Raw genomic sequence first — 17,612 nt, forward strand, 5'->3', positions numbered from 1 at the left:
TTTAAAGTGGTCTAATTTTAGACCACTTTTTTTAACCTACTATAACAGGTCAACACATCTTTTTTTAAAGATATTTAATATATGATAAATTTTTAATGATGTTTTTTTCTTAAAAAAAAAATGTGTTGACCTGCTATACCCAGTCAAAATAGGTGGTGTAAAATTACACCACCTAAAATTGGTGCATAGGTTCTCCCTATAGTTTAAGCTGAAACTTTCTGATACAAAAAATAAGGCACAGGGGGCTTTTTATATTACTCGAATGAATCATGCCGTGCAATTTGGGTAATAAGATGATCTGTCTAATTATTTCCATTGAAAATAAGACCCAAAGGTATAGGTTTCTACATTTATCAATTATCATCCACCGGCTTCATTATGATGCCATAGTAGTGTCCAATGGTTTGACTATATTATATGATTCTTTGATGGTCTAGTTACATTTCACTACATATTGATCATTTGGTGACCATTTTTAAGCATACTCGAATAATTACAAATACAAATCAAGCAAAATTATGAGTCCAAATTATTTTAGACCTCTTATTTTGATCGAGCTCCTTTTTCTTCCCGGAATATTTTAGCTTTTGTATTTGATTAAAGTGATTTTACCTACAATGCTATCCTCACCGTTCTAAAATGATTGTTGTTTAAGAGTTCATTAATGAATATAAAATTTGTCTAAAACACTCTTATTTAAAATTGAGTTTTTTAAATAGAGAGAATGATAATTACTGGGTAAATTATTCATGAGAATTGTGATTGGTGAGAATTGAAAGTAATAGGTGAGAGATATGATCTTAAATAAGAATTTAAGAAACTAGACTACCAAGTAAGAAAATAAGCAATTATGTACAATATTTCTCCTAAATCAACTATATCCTAATATTATTTTCCGCAGGAAAAAAAACTATATCCTAATATTACAATAATATTAATTCTTTGAGATAAACATTCTGATAAGTCAAAGTAGCAGGTGGTTTGTATAGTATATACTTGAGAATTCAAGAGGTGCTATGCATTTTTTCCTTCCGTATGAAGACTTTATGTCAATTACACTAGGTAGTTTTGGATTGTTTCTATTTTTCTACCTCTGTCTTCATCATTTGACTCCGCAATTTTGATCCTTTCACGGTCTAGTTAACTACATTTCAAACCATATGATCTCTCTATTCAATTTCGTGGCCAATACGAAACATTATCTAATTGATGCTTTCATCATAGTGAGGACTCCTTCATTGCTATCGTGCATTTTGGGCTAGAAGACTATACAAGTCTATTTATATGCTATTATAGATCCAGCAATCAAGCAAGTCCTCTTTTTCTAAATCGTTTGGAGTAACTGAGTAAGTCTTCATAAGAGAAATGGCATGCAATTAAGTGTGGTGACATGAATTTTTTACAATAAAAAAGAAAAATAAATAACAAGTCAGATTATTTAACCCTATTAACAAAAACAACCCTAAATTAATTAACAAAATCATTTCCCCTCAAATTAATATCAATTCCGCAAATTCCAATTCCAATTTCGGGGAGGGACTTAGTTCAGACGGCGAGACAAAGACAGAGACCAGTTCGAGGATTAACCCTTTCAAACATAGCATTAAAAGTCAGGGAACGAAGAATTTGTGTTGCTTGACTGAGAGAACCCATTCTCTGGGGGCTCGTTTGACACACCGTATTAGACATGATAGTATAAGCTTATACAATACATTATGAGTTTATCCATTGTTTGGTGATGACATTGTATTGTATAAGCTTATCCATCAAAGTCTCCTTATACGTTAAAATGACGTATAATTTAATTCATCATGTGAGTGAAGGATAAGGCATGATAAAGTTGTGACGTATAAGTCACCATCACCACCACCCTCCATTGCTGCCAACTTACACCACCATTGGCACCACCACCGCCACCATCCGATCACCACCGCCGTCGCCACCACCACCCTACCGTCACCACTGGTGTTGCCGCCACCGACACCACAACCACCACCCTATCGCCACCGCCACCATAATCGCCGCCACCACTTTATTGCCACCACCGCCACCACTGACACCACAACCACCACCCTATCGCCATCACCACCACCATTGCCTCCACCCTCCACCGTCGCCACCATAATCGCCGCCACCACTCTATTGCCACCACCGCGACCACTGACACCACAACCACCACTCTATCGCCACCACCACCACCATTGCCTTCACCCTCCACCGTCGCTGCCACCATACTGCAGCCGCCACCGCCTTACCACCACCCTATCGTCGCCAACACCACAACCACCATCGCTGCCACCACTGCCACCACCCGATCACCACCACTGCCGTTGCCACCACCGCCCTACTACCACCGACACCACAACCACCACCTTATCGCCACCACAACCACCACCCTATCGCTACCACCACCACCATTGCCTCCACCATCCACCGTAGCCGCCACCCTACCGCAGCCGCCACCGCCACCGCCTTACCACCACCACCACTCGCCACCACCACAACCACCATCGTTGCCACCACCACCACCAACCTATCTCCACGGTCACCACCACCGCCACCAACACCAACCTACCACCATTGCCACCACCATCACCAACCTACCACTACTTCCATCACCACCGCCACCACCGTTATAATCACCTTCATATTTGATTTTTATTATATATCATTATTCAATACTTCACTAAACATAAAATTACATTAATTTAAACGATATGGTATATTATACAGAGTATGGCCAAACGCTGAATAGTATAAGAAAGTTATCAGGGCTTATACTACCAGGCCTAATACTATCAGGTCTTATACTATCAGACCTTATACTATACGACGCACCAAACGGGCCCTGGTAGACCTAGCCGAAGTTCATGTCGTCGGAGAAAATGAAACTTTACTTTATTAAGAAAGCCCTTGTTGTCGGATGAATATTTATTTTAACCAATTTTTGGCTTTTTTAACGAGATAAATTTTAATAAAATTTCACGCTCATAAGAGTGGTTACGTTTAGTCGATTATGACTCCACTCCTTTTAGTGTTAAAAATATTATGGACTTCCTTCCCTCTTTGGAAAAGAAATATATGAATAATGTGAAAAAAAAAAAATTATTTACCAAAAAAGGGTTAAAAAAATCATATTTACCAAACTGGTGTGTTTTTAGAAAAAGCCACAGACACAGGGCCACCGTAAATAAAGCGTGGCTAAAGCTCTAAAACGCCACGGTTTTGTAAAGTGTGGCTAAAAACTGGTTCTTTCCGCAGTTGCAGATGCGTAGCTTATAACTTTTTTTTTTTTGAAAGTAGCCTATAAATTCTTCACATTCTCTTTCTCCAAAAAAATTCACATAAATTATTTCCACTTATGAGAAACGAATTGTTATATATTTTTATAATTTCATATGAGTTTACTATATTTATTCGTGTTCTTTATAGATATTTATTTTAAAGAACAAAAGTAAATATGTGTATTTCATTTATTTAAATGTTTATTTTAAATATTTTCACTAAAATTGTTATATATTTTTTCAAAATTTCATAAATATAATATACTCATATGAAATTACAAAAACATATAAAAATTAATTTCTTATAAGTGAAAATCATTTATACAATTGTTTTTTGAGAAAGTCATTTTTAATGTGAATGTGAAGAAGGTATAGCAACGGTTCATTAACCGTGGCTATAACTGGTGCTCAGGCCACACGCCAGAAAACCGTGGCCTTTACCAACTTTAGGCCACAGTTTGTTTCTAGGTCCCAGCATCCGTGGCTTTTCCTTTAAAAACACAGCAGTTTGGTAACTAAGATTTTTTAACCCTTTTTTGGTAAATAATTTTTTTTTATCACATTATTAATATTTTTTTGAGTTTAATTTCTATGCACTGACGGTGTAAAGTTTTTTTACAACGTCAACCAATCAGATTTTAAGAATGTGAGAAAATCTCTCATTTTATTTAATTTCATTAATTGACGTGGCACATCCTTAAAATCTTATTGGTTGACGGTGTAAAAAAACTTTACACTGTCAGTACATCATGTTTTTTTTCTTTTTTTTTCCTCTTTGGATGCTTGGATAGAAAACTTCTAGAATGTTGAATGTTTTTGTTAATGCAAATCATTTGAATCCTAAGGCTTACCGTTTGAGTTCTAATTTATTGATTTGAAATTTTTTCTTAAAAGGGAATTTTGTCAGTTTTCGCGTTTAAGGATTTGAATACTCCACATTAATTATCATTCTGCAGAGTTCTTAATTTCTAAGTATAGAATTTTTTCTCCCCCTCCCCCCTGAATGGTTCGACTTTAACTTGTAGGGGGAAGGGAAGCAGAAGATGACATTCTCCTCAGCCTTCCTTCTTCGCGGTTTGTTACTTACAAATTTTGATTGCCCTATTGAAATTCCTATGTCTTCTTCTGGGGGAGAGGCTTTATCGCTCTCCTTAACCTTGATTGTTTTGTCAGCTATAATTCCTAGATTTTTTTGGAAGGGTTAAGCTACATTATCATGAGCAAAGATTCTTCTAACATATCTGATTTAAACTTATATATTCAATTGCAATAGGTCATCAACTCTCATACTCCCTGTAAGCTTTGTTGCTTACGAGTGTGTGGACTTCACAAGCTAATCCAAACATGCACGCCATATTAAAGTTTATTGCAAAAAGAACAACATACAAATTAAGTATAGCTTCTTTAAAGTCAGAACATATCTTAATAAATTTTTGACTATATAAGTCTCCCTTATAAATTACAAAACATTTAATCAGCACAAGATTACTTATTTTTATCACAATGCTCTAAACAGTGACAATCTAGCATTTACCAATCAGAAACTCTGACTCCACAAAGCAGAGAGTGTACAAACAATTTGTCCAAACCAACATAAGGACTATAAAAATGAGTAATCCAACTAAAATATGAAGACAGCACTGTCATGAACTCTAGACTTCTGATTCTGAGCCACATATTCTGATCTCATATTCCCTTAACCTCATATACGCGAAGAACACAGCATAAATGCATAATGAAACTGCAATATACAAAGAATAATGAGTCTCCCATTTATTCATCACTTGGTAGGAAAGATCCAACAACCGGTAAAAATTTTAAGTGATTCCTGTCAACGTAATAAATTATGAAATTCAGAATTGTAGAATATAGACCTGTTGCTCAAACGCCAAGCAAAGCCTCTTCACGTCCTCCTCATAGAATGCCTTGTCAAGCATCTGGCTCTCTCCATATATGATAACTTGGCTAAAGGTGTAAAGCCTTGACAAGCAGCATTAAAAGAAATCAACTAAAAATAAGTGGATACTACAGACGACTATGATGATTGATTAACAAATAAGTCGAAAATTGTTGCATGAAAATGTGAAAAAAAAAATTTGTTACGTTTTGTGTCTATGGCTACACTTTTCAACTGTTGTGAAAAAGAAAAAATTGTTGTAGTGTGCATCTATAATAATTTACATCAAGCAGTAACAGAATGAGAAAAACAAATTCTTCTAGATCTTCGGGTATGTTTGGTTGGAAGAGAAAGGAAAATAAAAGAAAAGTGGAAGGAAAGAAAAATTATATTTGTGAAATGTCATAAACATCCACAAATAAAAATAGTATATATGTAAACACTAATTTAGAGAAAAATTATTATTATTACTATTACTTCACTGGTATATTATGTATTTTATAATAATATGATATGTTTATCTTTCAAAAAACTATTATGATTGTTATAATTAAATGTTCAATATTGAAATGAAATTTGTATAGTACCCTCCATAATAGCTCAAGTGGTAGGAGTTGGGGACATATGAGGACATATGAGTTGGGTAAGGGGAGGTCCAGAGATCGATTCCTGACGAATGCAATTTATCTTTCTGATGTTCAAAATAAAACGAAATTCGTATAAAAAAATAAATGAAACGAAAATATATACCACGGTGAGAAGCTGTTCGAATTTCGAAAGTAATGGCTAAGGAAATTTTTTTTTACTATATAAAGCAAGATGTGATTTTTTTTAATGATTTTTTTATTATTTTTCACAAATGATAATTGTGAGGTAGTTTAAAAAAAATTGTGTGAGGTAATTATATAAGACCCCTGCTAATTTTAAGAAAAAGTTATTATCTTTTCAAATATTTATGCATTGCATTTATCAAGAGATTGAGGTAACATTAAAGACATAGTGAGATACAATTAATACAATGGTGAAAGAGATAAGATAAATATAGAAGATTGTATATTTTTTTTAATAACAATGCATAAATTAGTCTCATTACACATTTTCTTAATAAGCGTAATTGATCTCAGTGGTCTTATAATTAGAAATGGATATACATTCTTAAAATTTATACGCTATAATTTCAAAGGAAAAAAAGTTAAACAAAAACTGAAAAATTCAATCAAATCCAAACCGCTATAGATTGGTTTGGATTAGAATGTTGAGACAAAATCTATTTGAAATAAAATTATAAAACTGATAAAATTTGATCGGATGGTTTTTCCTTCAAAATCGAACCAAATCCAATCCGCGGACACATGCTCACACTGCCAAAATGACTATTTTCACTTGTCTCGGTGTTGTCTTTGTTTAGCAAGGGAACATAAGGGTTTGAGAGGGTAAATGGTGAAGAGTATAGGGTTCGAACCCTCAGAATGATTAATTTACTAACATTACTAACAACTAAACATTTACCTATAAAAAAACAAGCAAAATTAGAAGATAATAATACACACATCCAAATCAACCGTTCAATATTATCATGCAGTTTCTATTGCAAGTTTGGAAGCGTAGGCAATTCAAATCATGCATACACTGCACCTTGCAGGCCGGCTATTGCTTGGGTGGCATTGGCCTTGGCCGGCCTAAGACCTTGTCACCCTTTCCCATTCTTCCCTGCGTGACTGCTTCCAAATATGTAAAAGTTTTGATCTTTATCACTACTAGATAGTAACCCGTTTCCGTGCGATGAACGGACGAGCGATTCTACAATTTAACATAATTAAAAATGTAATTTATTAAGATGAACAAATTAATTTACATACCAATAATTTGTAATCTTTTCAATTATATACCGCGGTTGGCTAAATGACCAATGGAAATGTTTGGGTTAAATAACACATGGTTCTAGGTGGACCAATCACATTTAAGATAAGTGAAATAGAATTTTCATATTTTATTTATTTATTTTTAAATAATTTTATTGGTTCCTTGGGATAGGCTAAGTAACCCTCATGATAAAACCACTAATACATAGGTGACAATAAACCGATTATTAACTTTAATAGATATAAAATAGATGTATTTTTCACTTTTTTTAATATAATTATAATACAATAACAATGTTAAAATATTTGTTGGAAATGCACAAACGATAAAATGATAAGTCAAAGAGATATTTTAATGTAGAACCAATCATAACTAAACTATTTATAATTAGTAACACAAATAACATGGTAAAATTTTCATCAATCATCCTACATACTACATACTAGCGTTACGTTCAACCATAGCATCTTTCAATAATAACTCAGTATAGAGTAAAACTATCACATCATTTATCATTACAACATGTATAGAAAAAGTAGTCACAAAATAGGTTCATTTGATTCCCATCTAAAAAAACAGACAGATATGGAGCAATCATATAATTGCTCTTCACATTAAACAACATGCATAGTTGCAAGAAATTTAAGTTCCACATATAAACACACAAAGTACTACAATTCAAGAAAAGCCCAAATGAGATAATCAAAAGAGACTGATCAAAGTTACACCTTCAAGATAGATTATAGGGTGAATACATTAACCCTGAATCTATTTGGCAAAAGACATTTTCTATAACTGCATTTTGTGAACTGCAACATTATCACCAAGCCTCCTAAATTAAGTCCTATAGAAGTCAAACCACCTGCAACATATCTCACCCTTTAAGCTAGAATTGACAAACCTTTCACCTCTTCTCTAACCAATTGAGTACCAAAGAATTTCCGAATTGGTCCATGATCCATTTGGAAGGAGAACACTTATTTCGGGAGGCAAGTGTACGAAATATTCTTGCCGGATGTGATATGGGAGAATCTGCGTATTTGAACTTCACAACGTACGTAATGCAAATAAATTAATACTAACAACGTAATAGTAAAGAAAAACACAACAAACCAGATATTCATTCTCATTGATGAGATCAGCAGTGATATCAAGCATCCAAACCAAATGCTCACAATGCATCTTCAACTTCATCATCAGATATCAAGCATCCAAACCAACAGTGCACTTGGTTGTTCAAGTGAGTAATCATGTGAGGAGAATCAAAGGATGTACTTTAAAGTTCTTAAGCGGCAGTGAGGCTCATTGTGTTGTGTCCTCAGCTGCTACTTCTTTTTCACTAAACCTTAAGTCAAGAAGGCAAAGAAGGCACATTCTCAGCTAGGATTTTCTCAATCAAGCCTATGAAAAAGCCAAACCTCTAACAAAAAAACAAAGGACCTCAAGTAAAATAACTTTTGACCCAGAAGATTTCTATTGCCATTGTTATAGCATTAAGAAAGAAAAAGTAGTCATCCAACATATAGGAAACAAAAAAAGGATGTTTATATTCTTATTAAAAATGTAAGTAAGAATGTAAAAGAAAGAGAAATGAGAGCAAATGAGGATTATGATATGAAAATAAGAGAGAGCAATGTAAGCTAGTGAATGATACATTTGTTTGTTTTTTTTTTGTGTGGGGGGGGGGAGGGTTGTTGGGGTTGAAAGAAACATCATAATCACCTAATAAAAGCACAAACCATGACATCCAATCATCAGGCACTTGTTATTAAACTCAATATGAAATAGTATGTATATTCCTAAGTATGAAGAACTTGTGTAAAAATTTACATTAATAATATATAAATTTAGTTTCCAGCAGTATTAATTTCACTCTGAGGCAGTAAGTTTTTAGAAATACTTACAACCAGCAAGAACTTTGGGATCTCCACCTAAAGAGTAAAACTTCAAGGCTGTTGTCAGATTCAATATCCAGAAGAAAATCTTTGGGAAAAGTTCTACTTCTTGCAATGCCAGCAACAATAAAATCCTTTGGGAAAGTTCTTGCTGGTTGTAAGTATTTCTAAAACCAGGTCTAGTATGCAAGAGAAAGGAGGTGTGGAGCATATTTGTATTTGTAAACCCAAAAAGGTCTAGTATTCTCATTGTTAGGAATATTATACCTCAAAAATCTTACATGCACCCCTCTGAGTTCCATCTCCTCCAATTATATAAACCTGCAATTGACTTAGTTATTACTCTGAATCTGATGTACATAGAAAGTGAAATTATATGCTCTTGTAAATAGAAAGAAATGAAGACCCGATTGATTCCTTGATCCTGAATACTGTCAACTATCTTAGTGGTGTCATTTCCTCCTCGCTTGTGTATGTCATTCACGCCCTTAGAAGTTAGAGAGATTGTATTGTGAGCATAGAAACCCTTGTATCCACCCTTCACATGACAATAATGTTTGTTTTAGATAATGAGACCAAATAAAGTAGATAGCAATATCAGATATTTACTCTTGTTTCAGATAAGTGAGATCAGAAACAAAAAAAGTTTAATGATCCAAACATGCAGCATTACATAAAAAATTTGAAGAAAATTTTGGTGAACAATCACCATTGACAGAGGTTAACAGTTTGCATATGTATACCAGGGAAGAAATTTGAAAATGCCACAAGGTATACCAAGTTCAGAAATAAGTGCCTCTTCACTGACTCAACCTTCTCCTTCCCTAACCCAAAACACACAGCCGCCACACCTCCTTCTCCCTCAACCATGGAACCTTTCACCCTTTCCTTAATAGCTCCTTCAACCATGGTTGAGGCATGTTGGAGCTAAGGGGCGAAGCAATTGGCGGCTGGCCAGAGATTGCACGGAGCTACGGTGGAGGTGCTTTGTTTTGACCTCTGGAAAAAGATTCATGGTTGTTGATGCAAGCTTGCCCCTGCTTCTTCCTCCTTTCACCTCTGACGAATGGTGGGAGTGGAGTTTGTGGTAGGCTGGTAGCGTATGGAATGAGGGAAAAGTTCCATGAATGAGAGGAAAAGTCAGTGATAGGAGTGTACTCGGTGGTGGCGTATGATAATCTCAATTGAACAGTGCCCGTAGGTGACGTGTGTGTAATAGGAATGAAAGTGAATGATGGTATTGGTAGCGTATGGAATATTGATTGAAGTTTATGAGGGTGAGAGATCAAGAGCCAGTGACAACAACATGCTTGGTTCTTTTATTCTCTATGGCTTACCTCCTGCTCCTCGAAACCATCCTTTTGATGTGTGTTTTTCCATTGATGAAGACGGTATCCTAACTGTTTCAGCTGAGGAGAAGACCACTGGCAATTGGAATGAGATTACTATAACCAATGATAGAGAAAGACTGTCAACAGAAGAAATTAACAGATTGATTCAAGAAGCTAAGATGTACCAGGCTGAAGATAAGAAGTTCCTCAGGCAGGCCAATGCAATGAATGCTTTGGATGATTGCGTTTACAAGATGAGGAATACATTAATCAAGAAGGATACCAATTCAAAGCTTTGCTCACAAGAAAAGGAGAAGATCAGTTCTGCTATTGCCAAGGCCACAAATTTGCTTGATTATCATAACCAGCTGGATGAAGTAGATGTGCTTGAGGACTATGTGGAGGAGCTTAAGAGCAGGTTTGAGCGCATTGTGGGCAAGATTGGCTAGTTCTTTTTTCAGTTAAGATTTATCAGTGTGGTGAATAGCCATTTTGTATGCGATAAATGCAGATGATCCTTATTAACTAAAACTAGTTTTTAGTTTTGTTGAATATGTGTTTAGGATTGCTGACTTTTTGTTTGTTTAACTTGAATGGTTGAAGTCATGTCTAGTTTGTGGAAAGTAGTTATTGTTAGTTTCTGTTATCATAGCACAAGTTAAGGGCTGTGATTGTTTTAGTGAGTAGTAATTGAGAAGTTAGAAATTGTAGTGTTTGTGATGTTAACTCAGTTCTGTCTTTTGTCAATTAAAAATTACTCTCTATTAGTGACTCTGAGATATACTGCACAAACACTAACCTGCAAGCTGCAGCTTAGTTTTCTTCTTTTCTTATTCTGGCAAAACAAGTTTAAATTTCATACTGGACATGATTAAATAGCTACTGTGGTTGACTTTGACATTCAACATTCTGGATTGTTGATTCTCGTGCTATGTATGTTGTATGCTTGTGTAGATAACTTCAATTGATTTGTCTTGACTCTTGACTAACAAGTTCTTTTTCAGAGCCCCACTTGCTTGGTTCATAAACATCGATATCTGTAGATACAAGGCCAATAATTGGATTGCAAACTAGAATGATGGACCTTGGCCCAAAGTTAAATATAATGGGTTTTTATTTGGACCTTCTTGTTATTTTTTGCATTGTTTCAACAAAATATTGAAATACTTTAATGATTTTTAGTGAAAAATAATTTTTTTATTTAATTGATATGGATAGCTGAAATTTTCAAAATATCATGAAAATAATGATGTGTGGCGTGGTGGTGGCTCACTTCATTCCTTAATCATGAGGTTGAAGGTTTGATTCCCACACAGGAGAATGAAACACATTTTGTGGCTAGTCATTTATCACTTAGTGTAAACACCCTTAATAAGAGATGTTTACTGCTTAGTGCGAGAATCTGTGACAAGAGATTAGTCACCACCCAGGTCTAAAAAATATCATATAATTTTTGAATTATGTGAAAGTGCCCGCTCTTTGTTTTAGATGGAAATGTAGGACTAAACTTTTAATGGATCATAATTCACAGTGGTCTCCTCTTAGGCAGGCCTATCGATCGTCTTGGGGTAAAGAATGGCTTGAATCATAATAATATTGTGCATTTTTAATGTTCAATGTGGTACACTTCACGAGAGGAAGAATTGTTAGGTTGGTTACCCATTTCTTCTACTTGGAGGTTGATCCTTGGGTGAATTGATGATCAATCTTAATATGATTTGTTTCAAGGATGAGGTTTTTTTTAGATATATATATAAGCAAGGATGAGGTATTTTGTAGGATGCATCATGATTTGTTCCCAATAGAGTAACATGCAAACTAATATAACATATGATTGGGGCAAATAAAAGCAACTTAATATTATTCTAACGGTAAAGTTTTTAGTCAAAGTATTTAATATTTCATTTTACTTTCTAATTTTTAAATGCACCATTTTAGCTTTCAAATATTAGATTTTTTTTTTTTGAAATTAATCTTAGATTGTTAGCTTATGATAGAATGGTAGAATGTGAAGGGAAGAGAATGAACCAAAATCAGTATGGTTTTTTAAGGGGATTTCCTCTATAAGGAGTGAGTTAGTTTATAGAGTAAAATAAGTAATCATTAATTAGAAAATTAATGGTTCTGATTGAATATGCAGTTTTTAAGGCTCTTTTAAAGCTATTGAGTTATTTTATAGAATAAAGTAAATCATCACAAATATTAATTAGGAAATTAACAGTTATCATTGTGATCAAATTCTTAAACATGTGTAACAAAATATGATATTCTTTATATATCTTGGTCATTGATTTCTCAATCAATAATCGTGGTAATCATGTGTTGGAAAGGTCTCCTCCCAGTTGTTCGACTCTGCTATTGTCTGATGCTTCAGATATTTCTTTCACAAAACTACCTGTGTGTAGTTTTCTTTTTCGGACTAAGCCCTTCTTATAAAAAAAATCGTGCTAACTATTTGTATTTAGAAAATGGTAACGCTACTTTAGACTTTATAAATTACTTTTGGAAACAAATTATATTATCCAATATATATCATTAAAGCCATTCCAAAAGCTTTTAAAATAATAATTATTGTCATTATTAAAACAGGTAAAGGCAACTCATGTTATTATGATATAAAAATTGAATAAAGAAAAAATGGAACATGAGGAGGAGCGCATAATATTATAACTAACAAATCGCCTCCGAAGAAAAAAAAAAGAATAATGACAAGACAAAAAAATCAACCAAACGCAGCGAAGAATGAAAACCTGTGATCCTCACCACCACAACCACCACCGCACCACCACCACCTCCTCCGCCGTCATTTCCCTCCACCACCGCACCTGAATGAATGGGCAACTGTGGTACCAGAGAAGAATCCGCCGTCGTTTCCAATGCACAAGGTCAGATCTACCACTCTCTCATCCTCTCTGTTTCAATCTTCACAATCAAATCGAATTTCACTCGCTAACTAACTACCTCCATCGCATTGGTTTGTTCCACAGTTCAGCAGCTTAACCACGCGCCGTCGCTCGGCGCGTGCAGTTCCAGAACGATAACCGCCACCGGCGGAAGCGGTTTGAGCGAGAAGAAGTACACTCTGAGGCAAACTCTGAGCGAGTCCGCTTCGGATCTGAGCGAGACTTGCTCGACGCCACGCGCTAACAGCAGTTGCAGCAACAACACGCTCCTCTACACTCACGTCATCGCGTTCACGCTCTACGAGCTTGAAACCATTACCAAGAGCTTCCGTGGTGACTATATCTTGGGTGAGGGAGGGTTCGGAACTGTTTACAAAGGCTACATTGACGAGAACGTGAGGGTTGGACTCAAGTCGCTACCTGTTGCGGTTAAGGTTTTGAACAAGGAAGGGCTTCAGGGACATCGCGAGTGGCTTGTACGCGCGCTTTCGGTTATGGTTTTCTGTATTTGTTTGTGAATTTTGTGAATTTTTTTGAATTTTTGTTTGTTTGTGTGGTGCAGACGGAGGTGAATTTCTTGGGGCAACTGAGGCATCCGAATCTGGTGAAGTTGATCGGTTACTGCTGTGAAGATGATCATAGGCTGCTGGTGTATGAGTTCATGTTTCGAGGAAGTTTGGAGAATCACCTATTCAGAAGTATGTCAATTTTTTTTTGTTATTTTTTTTTTCTTTAATTTCAATTGGTTAGGAATGGAATGGATTTTTATCTGACTGAGTAGAAATTATGTGTGTGCCTGATTGGTTTCAGAAAAAGTTCAGATTTCATTTTCAAATTTTCAATGCAAAACTTTTAAAATAGGAAATAAATTAAGGCATTTTTTTTGCGTGCTAAATTGCGATCCGAGTATGGTGAAAGTCAAAGGTCTCCTCAAGTGTGAGGCTCCTAGGAATTGAACTCTCGACCTAGGGTTCAAACAACAACTTTTTACCACTGCGACCGTGGCACCCGTTTGGGCATTTGAGTTTTATCTTCATTTCTCATGTTTTGACTTTGTTATGTGTTCTTATATTTTTGTACATGAAAAGTGAAAATAACTTCTTAAGAAATAAAATAGAGCATTGAGGCATTGATGTGATTATTATTAAAAACAGAAAATAAATATTGAAATAAATTAGATAGATCCTTAATAAAAATGATATTTTTGTGGTCAAAGTTGAAAATAGAAAATGAAAACTGAAACCAAACAGGTTTAGGGCCAATCAGGTTGTGACTTGTGAGGTTGAGTTTTGACCTGTGAGAGTAATACGTGATTGAATGATGACAGACTCATCCAATTGGGATTTTGTATTTGTGTTGTTAGATTAAATTTAAGTCATTGAGTGCACGGCATAGAATAAAGTAAGAATTTCTCTGAAGGAAATGGACTTTTTGGCTGGACTTGTTCTGGGAGGGTCAAACATGCTTTAAGTTGATTTAATGACAACTTTTCTTGTTATGGAAATAGGATAAGGCACTGACCACCCGAGGCTAGAAGCATTATCCAAAGCACTTCATACTTCATAGACAAGTTAAAAAATTTAAGCATTACATCAGTTTAAGATTATAGCATTGCATCTAATGATGGGCACACGCTTTTCTAACATTATCAATTTAGAATCTTGAAATATGTGGTTTCTTGTTTGACTCCTTGAATTCATATTCCTAGTCAAGTGACTCTTTTCCTTTTTAAGTCTATTTAATTCTGTAAACAAAAGTCAAATAGCAGCTTCAAGATGTCATTTTAGATGTTGCCTCACACTTTTAGCACCTTGATCAGTAGTACTGTTTATAAGCAGATAATGGACTGTTTAAGATTGAAACTCTATCTTTCATTCAGCATGTTAATTACAAGCTAGGTTCATAAACTTTTGACTATCTTGCTTAACTGGTAATACAACCAGTGAATGGCAATTGTATGAATCGTTACCCTGAAATCAACTACACAATGCTTTGATATGATATATTTGGGTGGATAGTATTATTATATTTGGTAAAGTTTTAGGATTTTATATGGGCTTTTGAGTATGTATACTGTCTTAGGCTTTTGAAAAAAGATAGATGTTGTTTATATACATTGAGGAATTTCATTGTTAATCCTATATAATATCTTAATGACTTATATTTTAAGTCTTGGTTTAACTGTTGACAGTATGAAAACAGGTTCCTTCCTGGTTGTTGTGTTCTAGCGTATAGTGATTGACTTCACAATAAAGTCAAATAGACTTGAACAATATACTTTTTTTTCATTATTAATTGTGAATAAAAAACTTGCTAATACTAACAGTTATGAAGCTAAAAAAATTTCAAGTTTCTTGGCATGATTTTACACTTGCTTACATGACTTTTTCTGATGCTTCCAGAGGCAACTGCCCCTTTAACATGGGCTACAAGAATGATGATTGCTCTTGGAGCAGCCAAAGGACTTGCCTTTCTCCACAATGCTGAAAGGCCTGTCATCTATCGCGACTTCAAAACATCTAATATATTATTGGACTCTGTAAGTTTCTGGTATTTCAAACTTAATTGATCTTAATATATATATTTATAGCTACATAAGAAGAATTATCTTCTCCTTTTCACTTGGTGTTAACCAATGACTCTACAGGACTATACAGCCAAGCTTTCTGATTTTGGGCTAGCTAAAGCAGGACCTCAAGGTGATGAAACCCATGTATCCACCAGAGTCATGGGTACATATGGTTATGCTGCCCCTGAATATGTAATGACTGGTATGACCTCAGTTTTTTCTGGCATGCTCAATTTGTGCATAAATTGAAAAAAGAAAAAAAGTGCTTGAAAGCTTGAACTTCCATGAAAGTTGATCTTATTTGTCATGATTTGTGATCTGAGAGTTAGCAAGAATGGTGTACTGTGGGTGGGTTGACAAACATAATCATTTGATTGTTCTCCTTTCTTGAATTCACCAATAGGAAGATGTGCATGTCATTGTGCCTCATAATCTTAGTTGGAAGAACCATGAGATAAGGTCGGGTGTCAGATTATTATTAAATTATAGAGGAAATCCATCTCAATAATCATAATTTAATTCCGATATTATGTAAGAACACAGATAAAAATGAATGTCAATGATTTTTTCTATGGTGTCAAGGAATTGTTTTCATCTCATCAAGAGTCTATTTCTAGCCATCTTAGCAATTCTTGTGTACATGAACATAAATTTTCTTAATTTTCGGATCCTTCTTCTATTATCTATCCTGTCCTTCTGTATCTTCTGTAATATAACAGAAGCATTTTCACATAAAAATAGTATTAGCCTTTCTTTAATGTTTGAGCATGAATTGATGCATGTCTAAACTTGACATATGTGAAAATTTCAGGTCACCTAACAGCTAGGAGTGATGTATATAGCTTTGGGGTTGTTCTTTTGGAGCTTTTAACGGGAAGGAAATCGGTCGACAAGACAAGACCCGGGAAGGAACAGAGCTTGGTAGATTGGGCGCGGCCAAAGCTCAATGACAAGAGAAAGCTCCTACAAATAATTGATCCTAGATTGGAGAATCAGTACTCAGTGAGAGCAGCACAGAAAGCATGTAGTTTGGCTTACTACTGCTTGAGCCAAAATCCCAAAGCGAGGCCACTAATGAGTGATGTAGTTGAGACTCTGGAACCTCTACAAAGTTCTAGTATTGGTCCTGGTGAAGTCTCGCTAACAGGATCAAATAGTGGCAGTGTGCCTTTTGCTATGAGCAAATTCTCTGACTACCGGATGCGTCACAAGTTTTCGAATAATGTTGGCCCGGGCGCTGCTTGTCGGTCTCCGAACCCGAATTGCTCACCGGGTGCTCCAGCATGCCGGGTCAGATGATAAATCTCATGCCATGATTTCCCTGTCTGGTGTGCTAGTTTGTCTAGAAATAGTATTTGTTGTTAAAATGTGGGTGCATCCATGTATTTGTTGCTTTTGTACATGATATTATTATATGAAGGTGACAAGAAGCCCTGGTGGATAATTTTTGTATCAGTGTTTGGTCTTCTGTTCATCTCGGGGAATTGTGTGGAAATCTGTGTGGTTGTAATCATCATGGCATCAGGACTAATATAACTGGTTCCTTACATCAGGGTTCATAGGAGTAAAACAATCGTTTTATCTTTTAACATTACTATGTCGTACCCGGTTGGATTGACTGCACTGTACTGCAATTTGAGAAATGGCTAATTGGCTTTTTTGATAAATAAAGATAAGGCTAATGTTTTAGCTGCTTAACGTTTTGGAACTTTCCTGCTAGCCCCTCCATTTTGGTACTTGATAGCATCTGTGTATTTACAGTGGAAGAGCTTTCAAGAGCATTTTGTAAAAATCAAACAACTTTCATATATGAATGCAGCATTTGACAAGCTCTCTTTTTTCAAATTGTTTGAGACCTTATTATGATAAA

General features: G+C 35.2%; 3 protein-coding genes across 3 annotated transcripts; 2 read left to right on the top strand and 1 right to left on the bottom strand.

Moving 5' to 3' along the window:
- Nucleotides 1-7,590: 7,590 nt before the first annotated feature.
- On the bottom strand, nucleotides 7,591-10,166 carry LOC130728126 (ATP-dependent 6-phosphofructokinase 3-like). Its single transcript, XM_057579480.1, has 4 exons — nucleotides 9,717-10,166; nucleotides 9,346-9,477; nucleotides 9,207-9,260; nucleotides 7,591-8,389 (listed from the first exon to the last, which is right to left on the bottom strand). The coding sequence occupies exons 1-4, from the start codon at nucleotides 9,846-9,848 to the stop codon at nucleotides 8,384-8,386; spliced, it is 324 nt and encodes a 107-aa protein (XP_057435463.1). The 5' UTR covers nucleotides 9,849-10,166; the 3' UTR covers nucleotides 7,591-8,383.
- A 7-nt stretch (nucleotides 10,167-10,173) lies between these two features.
- Nucleotides 10,174-10,719, top strand: LOC130713527 (heat shock 70 kDa protein-like). The gene has a single exon (XM_057563295.1). The coding sequence runs from the start codon at nucleotides 10,174-10,176 to the stop codon at nucleotides 10,717-10,719; it is 546 nt and encodes a 181-aa protein (XP_057419278.1).
- Nucleotides 10,720-12,921: 2,202 nt separating this feature from the next.
- LOC130728127 (probable serine/threonine-protein kinase PBL8) lies at nucleotides 12,922-17,289 on the top strand. The gene is made up of 6 exons (XM_057579482.1): nucleotides 12,922-13,155; nucleotides 13,258-13,649; nucleotides 13,736-13,871; nucleotides 15,576-15,712; nucleotides 15,821-15,944; nucleotides 16,554-17,289. The coding sequence occupies exons 1-6, from the start codon at nucleotides 13,104-13,106 to the stop codon at nucleotides 17,039-17,041; spliced, it is 1,329 nt and encodes a 442-aa protein (XP_057435465.1). The 5' UTR covers nucleotides 12,922-13,103; the 3' UTR covers nucleotides 17,042-17,289.
- Nucleotides 17,290-17,612: the final 323 nt, after the last annotated feature.

This window comes from Lotus japonicus, chromosome 1, assembly GCF_012489685.1.
Source record: "Lotus japonicus ecotype B-129 chromosome 1, LjGifu_v1.2".
NCBI classification, from domain to species: Eukaryota; Viridiplantae; Streptophyta; class Magnoliopsida; order Fabales; family Fabaceae; genus Lotus; species Lotus japonicus.

Bases quoted from the DNA above. Each gene is read 5' to 3' on its own strand.
- LOC130728126 (XM_057579480.1), bottom strand. From the start codon at position 9,848: ATGGTTGAAGGAGCTATTAAGGAAAGGGTGAAAGGTTCCATGGTTGAG. The intron at 9,478-9,716 runs GTATACCTTGTG...TGTCATGTGAAG, and splicing joins GGCACTTATTTCTGAACTTG to GGTGGATACAAGGGTTTCTA. The intron at 9,261-9,345 runs GTCTTCATTTCT...AGTCAATTGCAG, and splicing joins AGGATCAAGGAATCAATCGG to GTTTATATAATTGGAGGAGA.
- LOC130713527 (XM_057563295.1), top strand. From the start codon at position 10,174: ATGGTATTGGTAGCGTATGGAATATTGATTGAAGTTTATGAGGGTGAG.
- LOC130728127 (XM_057579482.1), top strand. From the start codon at position 13,104: ATGGGCAACTGTGGTACCAGAGAAGAATCCGCCGTCGTTTCCAATGCA. The intron at 13,156-13,257 runs GTCAGATCTACC...TTTGTTCCACAG, and splicing joins CGTCGTTTCCAATGCACAAG to TTCAGCAGCTTAACCACGCG. The intron at 13,650-13,735 runs GTACGCGCGCTT...TGTGTGGTGCAG, and splicing joins AGGGACATCGCGAGTGGCTT to ACGGAGGTGAATTTCTTGGG.